The sequence below is a fragment of the Anguilla anguilla genome, chromosome 1, assembly GCF_013347855.1.
Source record: "Anguilla anguilla isolate fAngAng1 chromosome 1, fAngAng1.pri, whole genome shotgun sequence".
Taxonomy (NCBI): Eukaryota; Metazoa; Chordata; class Actinopteri; order Anguilliformes; family Anguillidae; genus Anguilla; species Anguilla anguilla.
The window spans coordinates 9,929,710-9,946,960 of NC_049201.1; the positions used below are offsets into that span (position 1 = coordinate 9,929,710).

At 40.1% G+C, this 17,251-nt stretch overlaps 2 protein-coding genes across 5 annotated transcripts; both read right to left on the minus strand.

The window, feature by feature from the left end:
• Positions 1–6,121: 6,121 nt before the first annotated feature.
• On the minus strand, positions 6,122–11,491 carry LOC118222999 (gap junction delta-2 protein). Of its 4 annotated transcripts, none has more exons than XM_035409051.1 (3): positions 10,736–11,491; positions 9,505–10,243; positions 6,122–8,377 (listed from the first exon to the last, which is right to left on the minus strand). In XM_035409051.1, exons 1-3 carry the CDS (start codon positions 10,804–10,806, stop codon positions 8,288–8,290), a joined length of 900 nt encoding a protein of 299 aa, XP_035264942.1. In that variant the 5' UTR covers positions 10,807–11,491; the 3' UTR covers positions 6,122–8,287. The 4 variants fall into 4 exon arrangements, with proteins under 4 accessions (XP_035264942.1, XP_035264950.1, XP_035264926.1 ...); XM_035409059.1 differs by having other exon boundaries at positions 6,122–7,629; positions 10,736–11,487; XM_035409035.1 differs by having other exon boundaries at positions 6,122–10,243; positions 10,736–11,486.
• Positions 11,492–13,219: 1,728 nt separating this feature from the next.
• Positions 13,220–16,693, minus strand: LOC118210600 (actin, alpha cardiac muscle 1-like). Its single transcript, XM_035386913.1, has 7 exons — positions 16,589–16,693; positions 15,611–15,755; positions 14,824–15,148; positions 14,534–14,695; positions 14,203–14,394; positions 13,686–13,867; positions 13,220–13,552 (listed from the first exon to the last, which is right to left on the minus strand). Exons 2-7 carry the CDS (start codon positions 15,737–15,739, stop codon positions 13,535–13,537), a joined length of 1,008 nt encoding a protein of 335 aa, XP_035242804.1. The 5' UTR covers positions 15,740–15,755; positions 16,589–16,693; the 3' UTR covers positions 13,220–13,534.
• Between the last annotated feature and the right edge of the window lie 558 nt (positions 16,694–17,251).

Sequence of the window (17,251 nt, forward strand, 5' to 3'; positions counted from 1 at the left end):
CTTGTGGTTGACCCAGTTGGATGTATGCACTACTCAAGACTTTGCAGTCTAATTAACAACTTATATGAGGCATTAGCATTAGGGTTTTTTTTTAAGCCAGTGATTTAGAGGGCATTTCTTAAACAGAATATATTAATGCTACAAAACATTAGGCTGCCCTAGTCTGTGTCTATTTCACAACTGATATATGGTGCACTCTTAAGTGCTCAAGTACAGGGACATTTATCATGTTCTTCCTTCCTTCTTTTAATTATAGTTCAAAGAAAGTCAATTAAAGCTTTGAGCAAAGAACTTTACTGTATGTATTACCTGACTAAAGATATGCTCTACAGTTATTCTCGTCCCAAGGCACATTTACATATATGTGTGGACCGATTTGCAGACTAACAAAGCTTGTTTATGGCCCTGTCAATGTGGAAAAAAAGGAATCTGTTGACACTACACTAAACACCATCGGGACCATTTTTTTTTTTTGCAATGACAGGAAAATAAATATTATTTATGAGTGAGCTATTTGGGCTTAGGCAAATTTGCAGACTGAGAACTATCGCTTTACAGCATGTTTCAACACAGACGCATACCAGCTATGTATTATCGAAAGAGCATGTCACAGTATTTTATTGTATATGCTTTCCTTCCTCTGCACATGCGTGTGCTCGTGTTCCACCCATGTTCTGGTCTACTGGCTGCTGGCATCATCTGCTGTGCATCAGGCCATGTGCCAACTGTATGGCATGTGTCGGCTCACTCTACAGTAGCAGACAGAAATTCACTGAGGGCCAAAGAAATATGGCGGCGGATGAAATTAAACCTCATTTGACCCGATTACATCACACATCTCATCACTTCACACATTGCTAAGCAGAGCAGACTGTAGATTCAAAAGAAAAATAGACAAATAGACTGCCAGATCTGGAGGGTTTTTCAAGAAGCAGGATTACTGAGTTAGCTGGATAACTGTGCCGAGTAGAACCCGTAAAAACCCGTTTTTACGTCAGTCCATGTTCTAGATTTGGGAGGGCTCCGGGTTTTACTTAGGGCAGTTATCCAGCTAACTCAGTAATTCCGCTTCTTGAAATACCTGCCTGCTATTAACATAAACATCAGTTCAGCATTTATGTCTCCATATGTTATATTCGAATGAAGAAATAGTTGTTTACAGTAGAATCCCCTTTAAGATGCACTCTGGGGTATTATAGTTAAGACATCGCACTACACAAGAGGCCGTGTGATTCACAAGTTTAACTTTATCTTTGGAGATAAATGGTGCTTGAGAAAGCCAGAGACAGAGACAGAGAGGGAGCGAGTTTGCCGGCGATTAAAAGAGCAAGGAAAATCAATGCAGTAGGAGCAGATAAAATCCCGTTTTGAAGTTGAAACACTTAGCACTCAGGCTTCTGTGGAGATTATGTATCTTAAATATCGTTCATGTAATTCAGGGAGGGCAGGAGATTTGACAAAGTCTAATATATCAAATCACCAGAAATACGACCATATATCTAGGAGAATCGAGGAAAATGTTTGTATATAAATGTTTTGTCTGTAGAGGAACAGTGAATTTTGGAAACTATACGGAACCATTTGATGGCTATTAAAGCACAATAAGAAAGAGATAAAATCCAGGCTCCCGTTACTCCTTCAAGGTTTTTAAATTAGAAATATCATTAACGTACCTGAGAAACTCATATATACGCAATATCATTTTCCCAGAGTCCCCCCCCCCCCGACCCCCCGCACATCAGACTGAATTTAGAGCGTGCTGAATGGCGTTCTGCTTGAGTTGTCTGCAGGTGATTACAGCGCTCCAGAGTGCCCTGTGTCTTCGGGGCTGGCTCTAATCCCATTAGACAGCCGTCACCTTTGTGGCTGATTAAGGCACGTTGTTCGTTGATTTTTATCTGCCGCCAAATGGCGCGGAACGTACATGTTTATCAAGAGCGAACAAGATCGACCCGCCTCGTCCACTTGCCAGAGATAACAGCCGGAGCAGCACGCAGGTGAAGCCTCGGAAATTACAGACGGACGCGCTGCGCGGGACGAGGGCTAATGGATCGTTTCCTTTCAAATTTCCTGCGAAATGAACCTCTACTGGAGTACAGAAGAGCTGCTCACCTTCACAGCTACTTATCGTCCTTGGGCCAAGGTCACAGGCTCTCAGAAGGTCATGAAAAAGTATATTGCAGACAATGGAGATGAGAAACCTTGTTGTTTCCACTGAAAACCAGCTACATAATTAATTTTTCTGGACTTTTTTTTTTCCTGTTATCGATCCGCACATTTTCAACACATCATTTTCAAAAGGCCATTATGGTTACAGACAGACTTCTAATTTCCTGTGTGCCCTCCTCCTTCTAGGAAAGTGTCACATGGTATTGAAGCTCTTTGTGTCTTGATGATGACATGATATCTATGCTTCCTCACACCTGCCATTTAGTTTCTGCCCCAAACTGAAATGAGGATATGCAACCGTTCTTCAGCCAGTTTGCAACCTTGAAACAATGCAACACCTTTCATTAAAAAAGGGTTTTGTGCTCTTTTGAGTGGGAAATGTTATCTATTCCCCAATACAAAAAGAGCTCAGCCAACAATCATTTTATTTTCACCCAAGGAAAAAGTCAAGCATATTCTCATTGCCATTTTAGAGAAATTAAATATTACTCCTCTGATGCATTAGATATAGTCACCACCTATTGAAAGATATACAGTGTCTTGTTTAATGTGTAAATTATGTGTGAAATATTATATCACATGAAAGACCCCTCCCTGTATCCTGCGTGGCAGCAGTGTGAGACTTGACTCAACATTTACAGAAAACCCAAAGAGTCCTAAGCTTTCAGTGAAGCATAATTCCCAAAAGCCTCGCATGGAGAGATGCATTTTAATACAGAAACAAAGGAAATCACTTTTTTCACTGCAATTAACGGGGATTATCTCTCGATTACTTTTGTATCTCGGCACAAATCGGTTTGAGATGGGATGATTGCATCTGATTTGATGCAAAACCACTCAGAAGTTAAGGTGCAGTAAGAATAATTGTGCCCAGTGGTGGCAGACCGGGCGAGATAAATGCAATCATATCCTCATAATCCAGCGGCGTATTAAAATTGGTCTCAAGAATTAATCTGGCCGCATCTTGGTTCTCGCTGGTGATTACTGACTATGGCTGACTCACCCATCCCGGTGATTGGCACATCACATGGCATGACGATCCTTTCTCACCGCTCCAAGAGGTGTAATGCAGGTACTTCACAACTTCGGTGTCGGTTGAGGACAGGGGCGGGGCGTTTTGAGATCAGCGAATGGCCTGGAATCTATATTTCGTCTGCGGGGTGCATCGTGTATGCATTTACGCACTTGTGTATCAACTCTTATAAAAATCAATATTTATCATTTTGTTTCAGAAGATGTAATAAGATGTAGTAGGTAAGAATTCTCCACACTGTGCAACCAGACACATTCATTTGCCTCTGGCTTATAAGATCAAAAGACCTGTGCATAATTGAAAAATATATATATTTGCTTTCACTTTTTAATGCCACAAAATCAGAATTAAAAATATACTACCCTGTAGCAAAACATTTCCCTTCGGATGATTAAAACCAACAAAGATGTCATAATCAGAAAAGAGAGGGGCAATAATATCTTATAGAGTATTTCTTTCTGCTGTTGTGTTTCTGTATATGTGACAGACTAATATAGTTGTCACCTCTTGCCACAAATAGGCTACACACATAATACAAACCTCATAAGATAAACTGATCCTACTTCACCTACTTATCCCAGGGTTCAACACAATTCACCCATCACACATTCTATTAACCCAAACACAGCATTGGATTCATGTTTTGAAACAATTTAAATAAGGTACTGTACATGTTAAACAGGATAAACAGCACTGTCTCACCATAGACCCCTGCAGATACACAGCCCAAAGCTAGGGTCATTACACCACACACAGTCCAAGCAATTAAATAATTGCCTGAAATGAATGATATCAGGTCTGTTCCGTATTTTCATTTGGGATTGTGATGTAATGGTTTTTCTTTCTCTGTGGCTTTTGCATGTAACACAGTGAGTGTCAGTATTGTACTAGTTCTCAGAATGCTGTGGTCTTAAAGAGCAATGGGATACAATTTTACCAGACAAGATGCATGTTGTGTAGGAGAAACATGCAGACTTTCTGGGCAGAGTTCTAAAGAACACCAACAGCAAACATTCTGTCAGATTCACTATCAGCTCATATTCATAATCCAAAACAGAAGCATGAATAAAAATCCATCTAATTAAAATTAAGCATGAAATTAAAATAAGGAAATGTGAGCTCTGTGTAGTAGTTATGAAATTCTACTTTTTACAAAGCTTTTCAGATGACAAACAATTGTTTTTCCTTATAACATATATAATATTATGATGTATATAATTTTTTTTACACGTATACCCCGTTACATTGTTAATATTTTATTATTTGGATCTTGTAGATCACATCACATCTAGTTGTAGTAAAATTATCCCTCCATATTGTGTCCCTCTCAAGATGCAGCTATCCTTCTATTTAGAAAATGTCTATACCAGTGCAGCCAGTGTATTCCCAAGGGGCACCAGGATTTCTGTATAAAGGTCAACGCGTGGGATTAGGCTGACCTCAGTGTCTCTTTCCCTCCCCCCACCGCCGCCAACTTCCAAGACCGTTTTACAAATTGAATTCCGAGCAGGTCTACGCACCTACAAAGGTGTCCATCTTGGGTGCGGATGTGATATTTTCTGTGAACATCCTCAGCTCAACCTTCCTCAGTTCTGTATTTCAGAGCCCCTCGCCTGGCGTGGCTGCTGCCAGAGGCTCATAAATAATGGATCAGCAGCCAGCTGCATTTCTCAGCGTTGCGAGCTTGTGCCTGTCCTTCTTTTGACAACCGCAATGCTGCCCGAGTTGAAGTATATATATCTCGGGTCTAAAGCAAAGAAAATTAAAAAGTTGAAAAAGAAAAAGTACGAGGAATGTGGATTTGATTTTGGCAGTAACACACAAACAGATCCATAACAGTTCCTGCAGGCATATTTACACCTGCATGCATTAAAAAAAATTGCTGGCATGATAATTATTCATTGTTATGAGTGACAACTGTGACCATTCCAAACCTGTTAACAAGATAATAATGATAATTACTCTGCTGGCACCACACTCACAGACCACCACCTTATTTATCTCGTACAGGATCAGCCTTGCCATGTTTCATTCCAGGGGCGATGCATGCTGGGTGACAATCCTACTTATTACACCAACACAGCGTACTGCATGGTGTTGACAGAGTTACAATCAAATAATTGAACCATCATGACTGATCGTCTTCTGAGTTCTAATCAAATAATTAAACCATTACGACTGATAATCCGATTCTGTGACGATTTCTTTTACAGCACCTATACATTTTAACAGAATAGTTTGCCAGTGAAAAAATGACGAAATAATGTAACTAAAAAAACATTGAGCCTGTGGTGTTCTAAAGGTGATATTAATGTGGACAGAAAGCACATCACTATCAGACAGGTCATTTTGTTTAATGAAAATAAATATATCAAATGCATATTGTTATTGCTGTTATTTGTTGCATAGGGTTCATCCTCTACTGTGGGAAGATGTATCTATTGGGCCATACAGTAAAATCAGCTACACATAAAGCATTGTGATAAATTTACTCATGTTAAAATGATGCTTAATGCTAACCTCTCTATATTGAATTGTAGATGTCCATACTAAATAGTGAAACAACTTTATTGTTTTAACTTTTAGTCTTGATTATTGTGCATGGTATTTCAAGCTATGTTATGTTCTTTGGTAGCATAAGATCATTCAATGCTGATTAAATGACTTTAAAGGTGTTTGGTTTGTTCATGTTTTAGCTTCTTGACCTTTGTAATATGTATTTCTTCCCAAATACACAGGTAAAGTAAACATTTCTCAATATCACAAACCACAAATGACTACGTTATTTATAGTTAATCAACAACTTCAACAATCAGCAAATATATATATATATATATATATATATATATATATATATATATATCATGGCAGAGAATTATTAAACCACAGTTCTGTAAATAACTGCAGAGGCTCCATAAATAGATTCTTATTATTTGAGAGGCTTGATTTAATTCACAGTACTTCTTCCAGATTAAATCCATCCATGTAACATATATACAGGAAGACTGCTTCCAGCTGGAGGCTTGGTTTTTTTAACAAAAACATTTTGCATTATGCAGCACATATTTTGTGCTTGGCCCTAGCTCTTGTTTGAAGTCCAGTACAAAATATAGCAAACAGAGATGTTCATTATTGTGAATGTTATTATCCAGCTCTCACAGATTTTCAAATAAGTTTTTTTTTCTTAAATATATACATACATTATTAATCAATGAACAGGCCGTAATGTGTAAAAATGGTAAATCGTAAATACGTACATTTTATGACTGATGATCCTAAAGAACGTTCAGTGTAACTGTATCCTTACAAATAGTTGTGCTCATCCATTGCATTTATTTACAGTTTTGTCAGTGTAATCCCCTGGATTAATGATTACAATACAGCCTGAGTGTCTTATCTTTTTGTAATTTGTTTAATTAGTTTTGAATCAAAAACTGAGAGAGAGAGAAAGAGGGACAGAGAGAGAGAGAGAGAGAGAGAGAGAGAGAGAGAGAGAGGGAGAGAGATAATACAGGTACCATGTAATATTTAACCAAGCCTCCTAACGCTGAAATGATGTAAAATGCACCACAGCATGCATAATTGCATTCATACATAACCCAATAATTTTGGCATTTAAAAGTAGCCATGAAAATATGGAAATGAATATTGCAGGAGTATAGAACAGCATAGGAATAAAAAACTCTGTCATACAAGAACCATGTACACTCTGTCTGCATTCAGAAACATGTAGTAAATTGTATAGTAAAAAGCTCTTTTAATACTCTTTCATTTTTTTCTCAGGTGCCGTATATGCTGAACAGTGGGGAATGTAATTGTATCTAGACCTTATTTTAGTTCTCATGAAATTCATAGCATTATATGAGCAGATAGGGAGAGAAAGAGAGAGGGAGGGAGGGAGGGAGGGAGAGAGAAAGACAGGGAGGGAGATAGAGATAGAGAGAGAGAGAGAGCATCAAGTGACAGAGCATTGCACCATTGCACCATTGGAGAAAGCAGACAAGCGGTTCTTTTTTTTTCCTTTTTTTTTCTTTTTTTTTTTTTTGTTTAGGAGAAAATTCATGTCCCAACTGAGTTTGAGATTGATGCGTTAGTCTTGCTATTTGATTTTCTTGCAGGTTGCCGAGTCATCTTAGCAAACGCCCCTCACAGCCCTCCCCCAGAAGTGATCCAGGATGGGCAGCCCCCGAAGCCTAGTTTTCCGTGCGGGCGGGGCGCTCTGCAGTTTTTTGGTGACCTTCACAGAGTGCGGATGCCATTCGCCTCCACTGGAGATGCGCCGCACCTGCTACTGAGCACAGGAAGTGGGTACGGAGAAAAAAAGGGGCCGACTCCCAAATAGATGCGGCATCGAGTTGGAGCCCCTGCAGTGGATGCTTCTGAAACGACCCGTCCGGCATCTGTTAGCTCATGGCAGTGTGGCAAATCTACAATGTCAGCAAAACAGACAGCCAGAGAAGAGTCTGAAGTTTCAGATCATTTCTATCAGGGCAGGCAAATTTACCTTAAGCACATAGACGCATGCCATATTGAAACACCCTCTTTATTTAACGGGCATAGCCATATTGCTCCTGTTACTAACAAGACCAGAAATCATAAGTTGAGCTAGTTGTGGATTTAAAAAAAAATAAGATCTGAATAACAAGGTGGATATGAGGGAAAATATCTAGTGTTAATTAAATTCTTACAGAGTAAAGACTTTAATTAACCGAGTCCGATAGGGAGCAAGTATACTCTGTAAGAGTTGATTTAACCCTGAGCATTTTGCTATGTACAGTAGTTTGGGTTGTGACATTGAACTCAAGGTGCATAAACAGGTCTACATTAATATGACATTTCCTTAGTTACCAGAAGCACTTTCAGTTTCACAGTTTCCATGTAAAGAACTTGCCCTTTAATTTAACTAAAAGTATTGCACTTCACACAGCTCTCGTGTACATTAATTTCATTTTTATTTTTGGAAAGAAAAACTTTCTTAGTTTTTGTCTTGATTACATTGACAATTTAAATCATCACTGGAAAAACTATAGCACCAGAGTGGGCAGGTATTGCCCATACTTTAATTTAAAGTCAAAACTTGTGCTATCAGGAATTGTTTTCCATATTTGCCTTGAATAAACAGATTTCCCTCAAGTGTATAAAAAGATGAGGAATTATTTTTCCTCCCTCATATATCTGTAAAACAGAGGTGTGCGTGTGAGAGAGACAGAGAGAGAGGGAGTAAGAGAGAGAGAGAGAGAGAAAATTTAAGATAGCGTTTTCCTTTAAATCACAACAAATACAATTAAAGCAAAATTAGGGCAGCATTTAGCATAATCCAAGCAGGGAATTAGCTTAATGATGAAGAGTATATTATAGTCATATATTTATATGTACGTATATATTTATATATATGTTTATGTACAAGTATGGCACTTCATTACACGAAAGCAAGAAAACACTTTTCACAAATGAGAGCATTTTTGGTGTATAATAAATTAAGGATGTCACAGACGTTAGCGTTTGCAGCAAATCCACCCGATACTGTTTTGCAATTCGGTTATATAGCAATGGAATGATTACATACGTTAAGGTCAGTGGTGCGAACACAGGCAACAAAAACATGTAGAATGCTAATGTATTTGAACTGGGTCGATCCATAGTCCGAATTGATTTATATATTTATATATAAATCTGAAGTATAGATTGTATTTCAAACATAACTAATGTGTATTGTGTCGCTTGAATAGAATGATGTGTAAAATCGGTGGAAAAGGTCTAAAAAACACCGTCAACAGCACATATTGGGAATGTATGGCTCCCCATGTTCACAACTTAGTGCAATCAGTATTTACTCTTCAAGTTCCTAGATCGGTTGTGTAGCCTACAGCGAGTAAGTACGTGAACACCTTCATGTGCGTTCTATTTAGCGTTTTCCAGAGTATAAATGTTACTAAAAAGTTGCATCAGTGCAATATAACAAATAAGTCGAACAAACGTGCAACGCACATTTGTTTATAGTCTAAAAATAAAAAAAAAGAAATAAAAACAAGAACAAAAAACAAACAAAGGAAAAAAAACGAATGGATAAAAATACATCCACTCGCCTAATTCATGAAACGTATCTGGCGAGTGATATTGTCCATTACATTATAATTTTCGTATTATCTCTGTACATCATACACAGTCTCATTGGTGGTTCTGTGCTACACATACGCGGAGTCACTTGACTGAGTGCGTCCGAAATTCGGAACACTCATTCTGGGCAAGTCTTTATTCCTAATTTCATAAATGGACTTCCTCCTCGCCTGCACGCCTCTTACCGCCGTTTTGATTTTCCTCCATCCCAAATGATTGAGTTCCGCTAAATTCAGCACCACGCAAAACCCACTGACCGCAAACATGAAGACCAAAAACACGGTCTTCTCCGTTGGTCTGGAAACATAGCACTCGACATCTTTTATGCAGGGGTATCGATCACACTCGTACACGGAGGGCACGTTGAATCCGTAAAGGAAATATTGACCCACTAAGAACCCAATCTCCAGGGCGTTTCTGAAAACCACTTGGATGATGTAAAATCTGGAGATGCCTTCCTGCCGCCTCATTTTTGACTTAGTAGTTCTCATGGCCGAATTTGGTATCTCTTTGACTTCCAAACAGTCAGGCTCGGCTTCTTTGGTTGAGTTTTCCGTGTTTTGAAGTACTCCATTTACAATTGTGTTTTTAATCTTTTTGCTGTCATCGCGCTTCAATGGATCCTGGTCCTTATCCAACGTCAGAAACACGGTGGAATATTTGCGCTCCTTTTTTGCAGACTGATGGACGGAGTAAGTAATAAAACAGAGGCTTGGGGTGCACACCATAATGATCTGAAACACCCAGTATCGGATGTGGGAGATCGGGAATGCCTTGTCGTAGCATGCCTGGTTGCAACCAGGCTGTAATGTATTGCACACGAACATGGTTTGCTCGTCATCATAGACTGTCTCTCCAACTATCGCTACGATTAGAATCCGGAAGATCACCACCACCGTTAATAGGATCCTAAAATCAAACAAACAATAAAAAGCAAACAATCATACGGTAAATACATGTGTATTGGTTTTATGTTTCGCTTTGATATGGTTTGAAACCAGAGACAACTTAAAACATTTCAGTTGGGAGCTGTCCGGTGCTGAACACAACAGCTCGAGTTTACATTGCATTGGTTGTAGGCTACCAGCACAATACTAACATGTTGTCATGTTAAATATTTCAAAGTGTTACTCGTATTATTTTTGAAATGTGGATGTCATTAACAACAATCAGACCGTTTGGGAATCCTGTGTGTCAGAATTATGTATTAGGTTGAAACTCGCTTTGTCTATGTGAATTTCACAGAACACGAATACAATGAAATTCACATAAATTAACAGATCAAGCAATAACCCCGTCTTCGGATGTGTCCGCCGTTTTTCCACACAACAGGCAGCATCGTTTTTTGACTTTCTACACCAGTTCTTAAATAAATATAGTTTGTACTTTATGTAATTTTAGACACTTTCCTCTTACCTTCCTATCATAGTGGAGTGCTGCTGGACAGCAGCCTCCAACAGCCGCTCTAGGATGGTCCATTCCCCCATTTCTGTTCATCCGGAGACGAGAGCACACAGCACTCTGCACGAATTCCTATGAAATGTTATTATTTCCTGTTTTACTCTCCAGAGGTTCCGATTTTATCTGGCAAATGCATTGATCACGAGAGCTGCGGCTGCCCCCTTCTGCTCCGCGTCTCTGTTAGAAGCTCACTCGACGATCCCACACTTTTGCTTGTCTTCGAGTCTGAAGTGCTGATTAGTATAAGCCCTCCTATTTTCGATCTTCAGATCAGGTTGATGGGTCGTGCGGTGTCTGGGTGGAGGGAGGTTGGATTTAATGTCTTGCCAGCGCTAATCCCCCTTTAAGTAGTCTCCTCTTGCGTCACGCACAGACAGGTTGGTGGAGAGCGGCCAGAGTACCAGGATTTCTCATTTTCATTATTCTCCAAATATATACACGAACCGAGATTAATCTGTAATAAAATGATTGGTGTTAAGCTCAATGCGCCAGGGGTGTTTCTGGTTTACAACACACAGAAATTACTGAGTCAGGCAGAATCATATCCGATTTCGATGAAACCGATTAAACTCAGTTGAGAAGTGTGGTTGCACGCGCGATGTGTCCTAAGGCTACGGGTCAAGATGTGGTGTCACGAATTTATTTGAGCGACTTCTAAAATAGTTACTTGTTGCCCGCAATGTAATGATCACGATCCGGCTTTCGCATAACAGATGTTCTTGATTACGCGTGTGACTACGTAGTCTATGCTTGTGCATCGTACCATGCTACTGTTTTGTAGCAAGCACCCATATCGTAATAGGTGTGCTCTGACAAAGCGAAAAGTGCTATCCCGAGCTACTAATCGCTTTACGGGGTTGCCTGTGAATATTCAAAAATAGCAACAAATTATCTGGCTCCGCCTTTAGATCCGATCAACTCTACCACAGTGCAGAGAGACTGTTCACATGGCGTGTAATTAGAGTATCTTAAGGCAGAGATAAGTTTATTAGCTTATGCGCTTTGAGATCGTTTTGAAGGTGTTCGAATAATCACCAAATTAGCAAATGGAAATACACACACGTATAAACACATAATTGAATTGCAAAACTTAAAACTTTCGGACAAATAAATTAATCTGTTTTGAGTTTTAAATATTTACTTTTTCATTTTCAGTTTACAAATACACCTTTTTTCCAATGACAAAACTTTCCCCTCAGTAGCGGATGATACTGCAGAGAAAATGTGGATAAAAACACATTCGAGTAGTTGAACTTCACTAAATTTACTATTTACACCATAGACTCCCCTCCTGGCATTTTTTCCTCCGAACAATGCATTGATACACTAATATAGGCTTTCTTGCGGATTAAGCATGCTACTGTATGTCTATCACGTGACCACCTTCCCCACATACAGCCATTTATTTAAATGCATGTCATGCAGTAGAAGCAAATGTGTTTAAACGTCTGCCTATTAATGTCACGGAAATGAAAATATATGTTAGTCTATATGATCGTAGCCTGTACAGAATTATCTCACAGCAGTAGCATTTAATAATCTGAGATGAAATTTTTCATAACCTTCAACTCATTTGGTGACAAGCTGTGACAAACGTTCTCTTCGACTTTGTTGGAGTACGCGCTGGATTACAGCTATGGTATTCTATGCATGGGTTGTATTTTATATTTTGTGTTCTTTAGAGTTAACATAAAATAATTAGACGCAACATCCAGATTAACACGCACTCAGGCTAATTAATATGATTCTGTTGTATTACATCGTTCCTCGGGGACTTTGATATCCTCTGGTCGAGCTACACTCTTCATAGGATCACCGACTGCATATTCAAAGAAAACGCGCAAACCTTCGTAGGGAGTGTCAACCCCTATTGAATATCCAGAATATGAATTATTGTGGCTGGAAGTACATGTTAATTTATTTCACATTGGATAGCCTACATCCGTCGACCAGCTCATCGTAAAAAATAAGCAGTGTAATAATGGATTTCAAATGGACCCATTCACCTTTGGTAGCCAACGTGTCTGCAATACAGAATGTCTGGAATGCAAAATACGTAATGTGGAAATCCATTGGTCTTTGATTGACGCAACGAGAATAAATCATTGTGCGCGTGCGAAAAGACTGCCAGTTCAACAGCTGCCCAGATTGGAGACCCTAGACTGCTCACTGATAATGGCTTGTGAACCTTCTCCACGCTGGAATCCTAACATACTTATTTTGGAATCGCGTGTGCTCCTCCTCCTTTGCCAGATGGGGCCAGATCAATTAGCAGACAAGACAAAATTAGCAACATACCATTTCGAAAATTACTTTAAAGTAGTAGGTTAGGGTTTTTATTTATTTTTTTGTAAAATAATAATAATAAAATAAAATTAGAGTGAAAAGTTCCATGCCTAAATGCTCTGTAGAGTAAGGAAATTAGACTACCAGACAAAGTGCGTTGCAAGTCCCGGGTCTTTTTTTTATTTATAAACCAATAAATATCCATATATAAATTGCACTTGTGTGTAAACAAACTGTACATTGAAATAATTCAAGGGAAGCTGTCTGGGTTCGCCAGAAGCCTGGTTTTGGCATGAAGGGGAGAGGGAGGGGGAGGGGGTAACTTTGGGGGAAATTTTCGTTTAGAAACACTTCCTGTGGACAATGGAAGGGCCAGCCTCGTCGTATTCCTGCTTACTGATCCACATCTGCTGGAATGTGGACAGGGAGGCCAGGATGGAACCGCCAATCCAGACAGAGTACTTGCGCTCAGGGGGGGGCGATGATCTAAAACGGTAAACTAGCGTTAAAATTCAATAACAGCTACTTCCGTAAACACATGTGCATTCTCTAATTCCGCAAAACGGAATATTTTAATATCGTGTCCAGTCTCTTTGACGAGAAAAATGGAGAACGTTACCTTGATTTTCATGGTGCTGGGAGCCAGAGCGGTAATTTCCTTCTGCATGCGGTCAGCAATACCGGGGTACATGGTGGTACCACCAGACAAGACGTTATTAGCGTACAGATCCTTCCTGATGTCGATGTCACACTTCATGATGCTGTTGTAGGTGGTTTCGTGAATACCGGCAGACTCCATACCTGTGGCAAGGGACAGGAACGCAGGCTGTCAATTTGCACATCCCCCGCAGAAATACACACGTGATTTTCAACTGTTAGAACAGGTGGCCACGCTCGATGAGAGCTAACAGGTGCTGAAGTGGACAGCTCCTTAGCAGCTGAGTACACACCACCACAGCAGGCTCTGAGTCATGTACAATCCATTGAAACTTGATACATGCCCAAATGTGTTCTATTTCAGTAGACAGGTTTTTAGTAGGCCTATATCTAATGAATGCACGGAAATCTTAGCCTATTTTGCCATTGCGCACAACTGAAGACTAACGCATTTAATCGTGATTGTTGGCGATGCTCACCAATGAAAGACGGCTGGAAGAGGGTCTCGGGGCAACGGAAACGCTCGTTGCCAATGGTGATAACCTGGCCGTCGGGCAACTCGTAACTCTTCTCCAGGGAGGATGAGGAAGCAGCAGTGGCCATCTCATTCTCGAAGTCCAGGGCAACGTAGCAGAGCTTCTCCTTGATATCGCGTACGATCTCACGCTCAGCTGTTAGGATTGAACATATGAATAGATGTTTTTAGAAAATAAAAATAAACGAACTTATTTCAATTTTTAATGGCATTTTTAAAGCCGTTAATTTTACGGATGAGCTCTTAAATTGTCCGGAAACCAACGCCCACCATACCTGTGGTGACGAAAGAGTAGCCGCGCTCTGTCAGGATTTTCATAAGGTAGTCTGTCAGGTCACGACCAGCCAGGTCCAGACGCATGATGGCGTGGGGGAGAGCGTAACCCTCATAGATGGGGACGTTATGGGTCACACCATCACCGGAGTCCAGCACGATACCTAAATTATGGTATTGGATTAATTTAAGGCAATATTTCAAAGTTGAACAGGGCATACAATTACCGTTGCATCCCATGACAATCAACATTTAAATTTCACTTGCTAAGAATCATATAGTAGCATCTCACCTGTGGTACGGCCAGAGGCGTACAGGGACAGAACTGCCTGGATAGCCACATACATGGCGGGGACATTGAAGGTCTCAAACATGATCTGAGTCATCTTTTCGCGGTTAGCCTTGGGATTGAGAGGGGCTTCTGTAAGCAGGGTTGGATGTTCCTCAGGGGCTACGCGAAGCTCATTGTAGAAGGTGTGGTGCCAGATCTTCTCCATGTCGTCCCAGTTGGTGATGATGCCGTGCTCAATGGGGTACTTAAGAGTCAGGATACCCCTCTTGCTCTGAGCCTCATCACCAACATAGGAGTCTTTCTGTCCCATTCCAACCATGACACCCTAGGAGACAAAAAGTAAAAAGCACTTTTTAGTATGTTTTTTTAAATTTACATTTTTTTTTACTGTGTGACAATTGTTGGTATGCATACAATAAAACAATTGTGTTTTACTGTATATGAACAGTGAAGCATTATGTGCAAAAATAAACAATGTAGCTGCAGGACACTTCATTAGTTAAAAGTGTATTTTAACAGGAGTAAGAGGAAAATCTTCTGAACAGGTACGGTACAGAACAGACCTGGGGCCCCAAGCATTCGGGGGCCTCTAGGGCTGGGTTTTAGGTAACACAATAACAGTGGAAGTAGGTCAGAAGGGGCCCATGCCATTTTTTTGCCGAGGGCCTCCCCCCTCAGTCTCTAGAACTGCCTCTGATTGGAGTGCACTGTGAGTACAGTCCATAGTATTACGCAGAACACATATGCTAGCCCCTCCACCATCTATCTGAAGTCTACCGAACTGTACCTGGTGACGTGGGCGACCGACGATGGATGGGAAGACAGCACGGGGTGCGTCATCTCCGGCGAACCCAGCCTTCACCAGACCAGAGCCATTGTCACATACCAAAGCGGTGGTTTCCTCGTCGTCGCACATGGTGTCAGATGGAGATCTGATGAAGCAAAAATTGCAGGCATCACGTATAGCATTATTTAAACAGACACTTTCTGGATATAGACAGTCTTTAATTGCTTTAAACCATAAAAGGGTTCCCTTAAAGTGCCCCCTACTCACTGACAACATGGACAAGTAGGCTGCTATATGAAGATGTTACACAATTTACAGGTAAATGTTGATGTAGAAAACTTACAGACAGCACGCAGGAGTAATGTGATATAGTTAAAATGGTAAATTGCTGCCTTCTTGGAAAAAGGACTAAAGTGACTGTCACTACCAGGAAATTACAATAAATTACAATAAAATTTTATCTTTGTATGAAATATTTTATATTACACAAAGGCCCTCCCAAGAAACAATAGCAGTCTGCTGCTTATTGCAGTATGAGTAATGGGTGGCTATTGTGTTATCAATTTTTCCTTCTTTACAGAATACCCAAAGTATTACAACTGAAATAAAATTATTTCCGAGAATCATAACTCTGTGAATCGATCAATGTGTGCAAGATCTATAATCTTGCCGTTGGCGTTTCCCTTTTCTCGTTTCCATTATTGTACTACATAATCCAATAAAAAGTAGAAATGATAATCAGGTATACCGCGATGCCTAAGACCTCCACTCTTCTCAATAAAATACATTATAGTGAAAGTAGTTGTATAAAATAATTCATCTTTGAAGGAGGTCCATTAAGAAGCGATGACTGTCTCATAACTGCAATGTAGGCTACAAATAGTCCATTGTGAATCTTGAAAGTCGCACGACTCCTTTCCTTGTGGTTGTATGGCAGCTTCTTAGTCTGAAAAATCAAACTTTGACATGTGTACTCACCAGATCAGCACCTGTAGCCGCGTCCTGAGTTAAAGGCTGAGGTAGTGGGCTGAGAGGAAACGTACATTTATACCCTGACAAGCGACAGTGTGGAAGGGAACGTCTCGGGGGTGATACAGACCGCTGTCTCCTTATTTGGTAGCTCTCGCGCCATTGAGAGACGCGAGGCCATTAATGGAATGGTGTGTAGAGGAGAGTCCAGCGCGAGGTTTACGAGAGAGCAGCCCATGTATGGCAGGGGCCCCCCACGAGCAGTCCGGGTGGTATAGAACAGCTTCTACGTGGGTACAAGAATAAATAAATTAGTAAAATAATACATAGATTTGACAGTGAAAAGGGTCTTGTGAAATGTGATGTTTAATTCGGCAAAAGCATACTTCAAGTCGGTACTGATATGTCCTATGATGGTGTGCATTTTGCACAAAGATGCTGATCTTCAAAGCAGCCTATTACCACGTTTCCTAGTTTACTAGCACTGACAGGTCTACGCAGATATTTGTGGCAGAACATAACTGGTGTTTTGCACAAATAATGATTGCAATATTGTTCTCTAGCAATAGGCTTTTACAACAGAACATTAATTTACAAGTTCTACATTGGATAGGAACATCAGGAAATAATTACAATGTAAGCTAAATAAGTGAAATTGATTTAGCTTAAGAG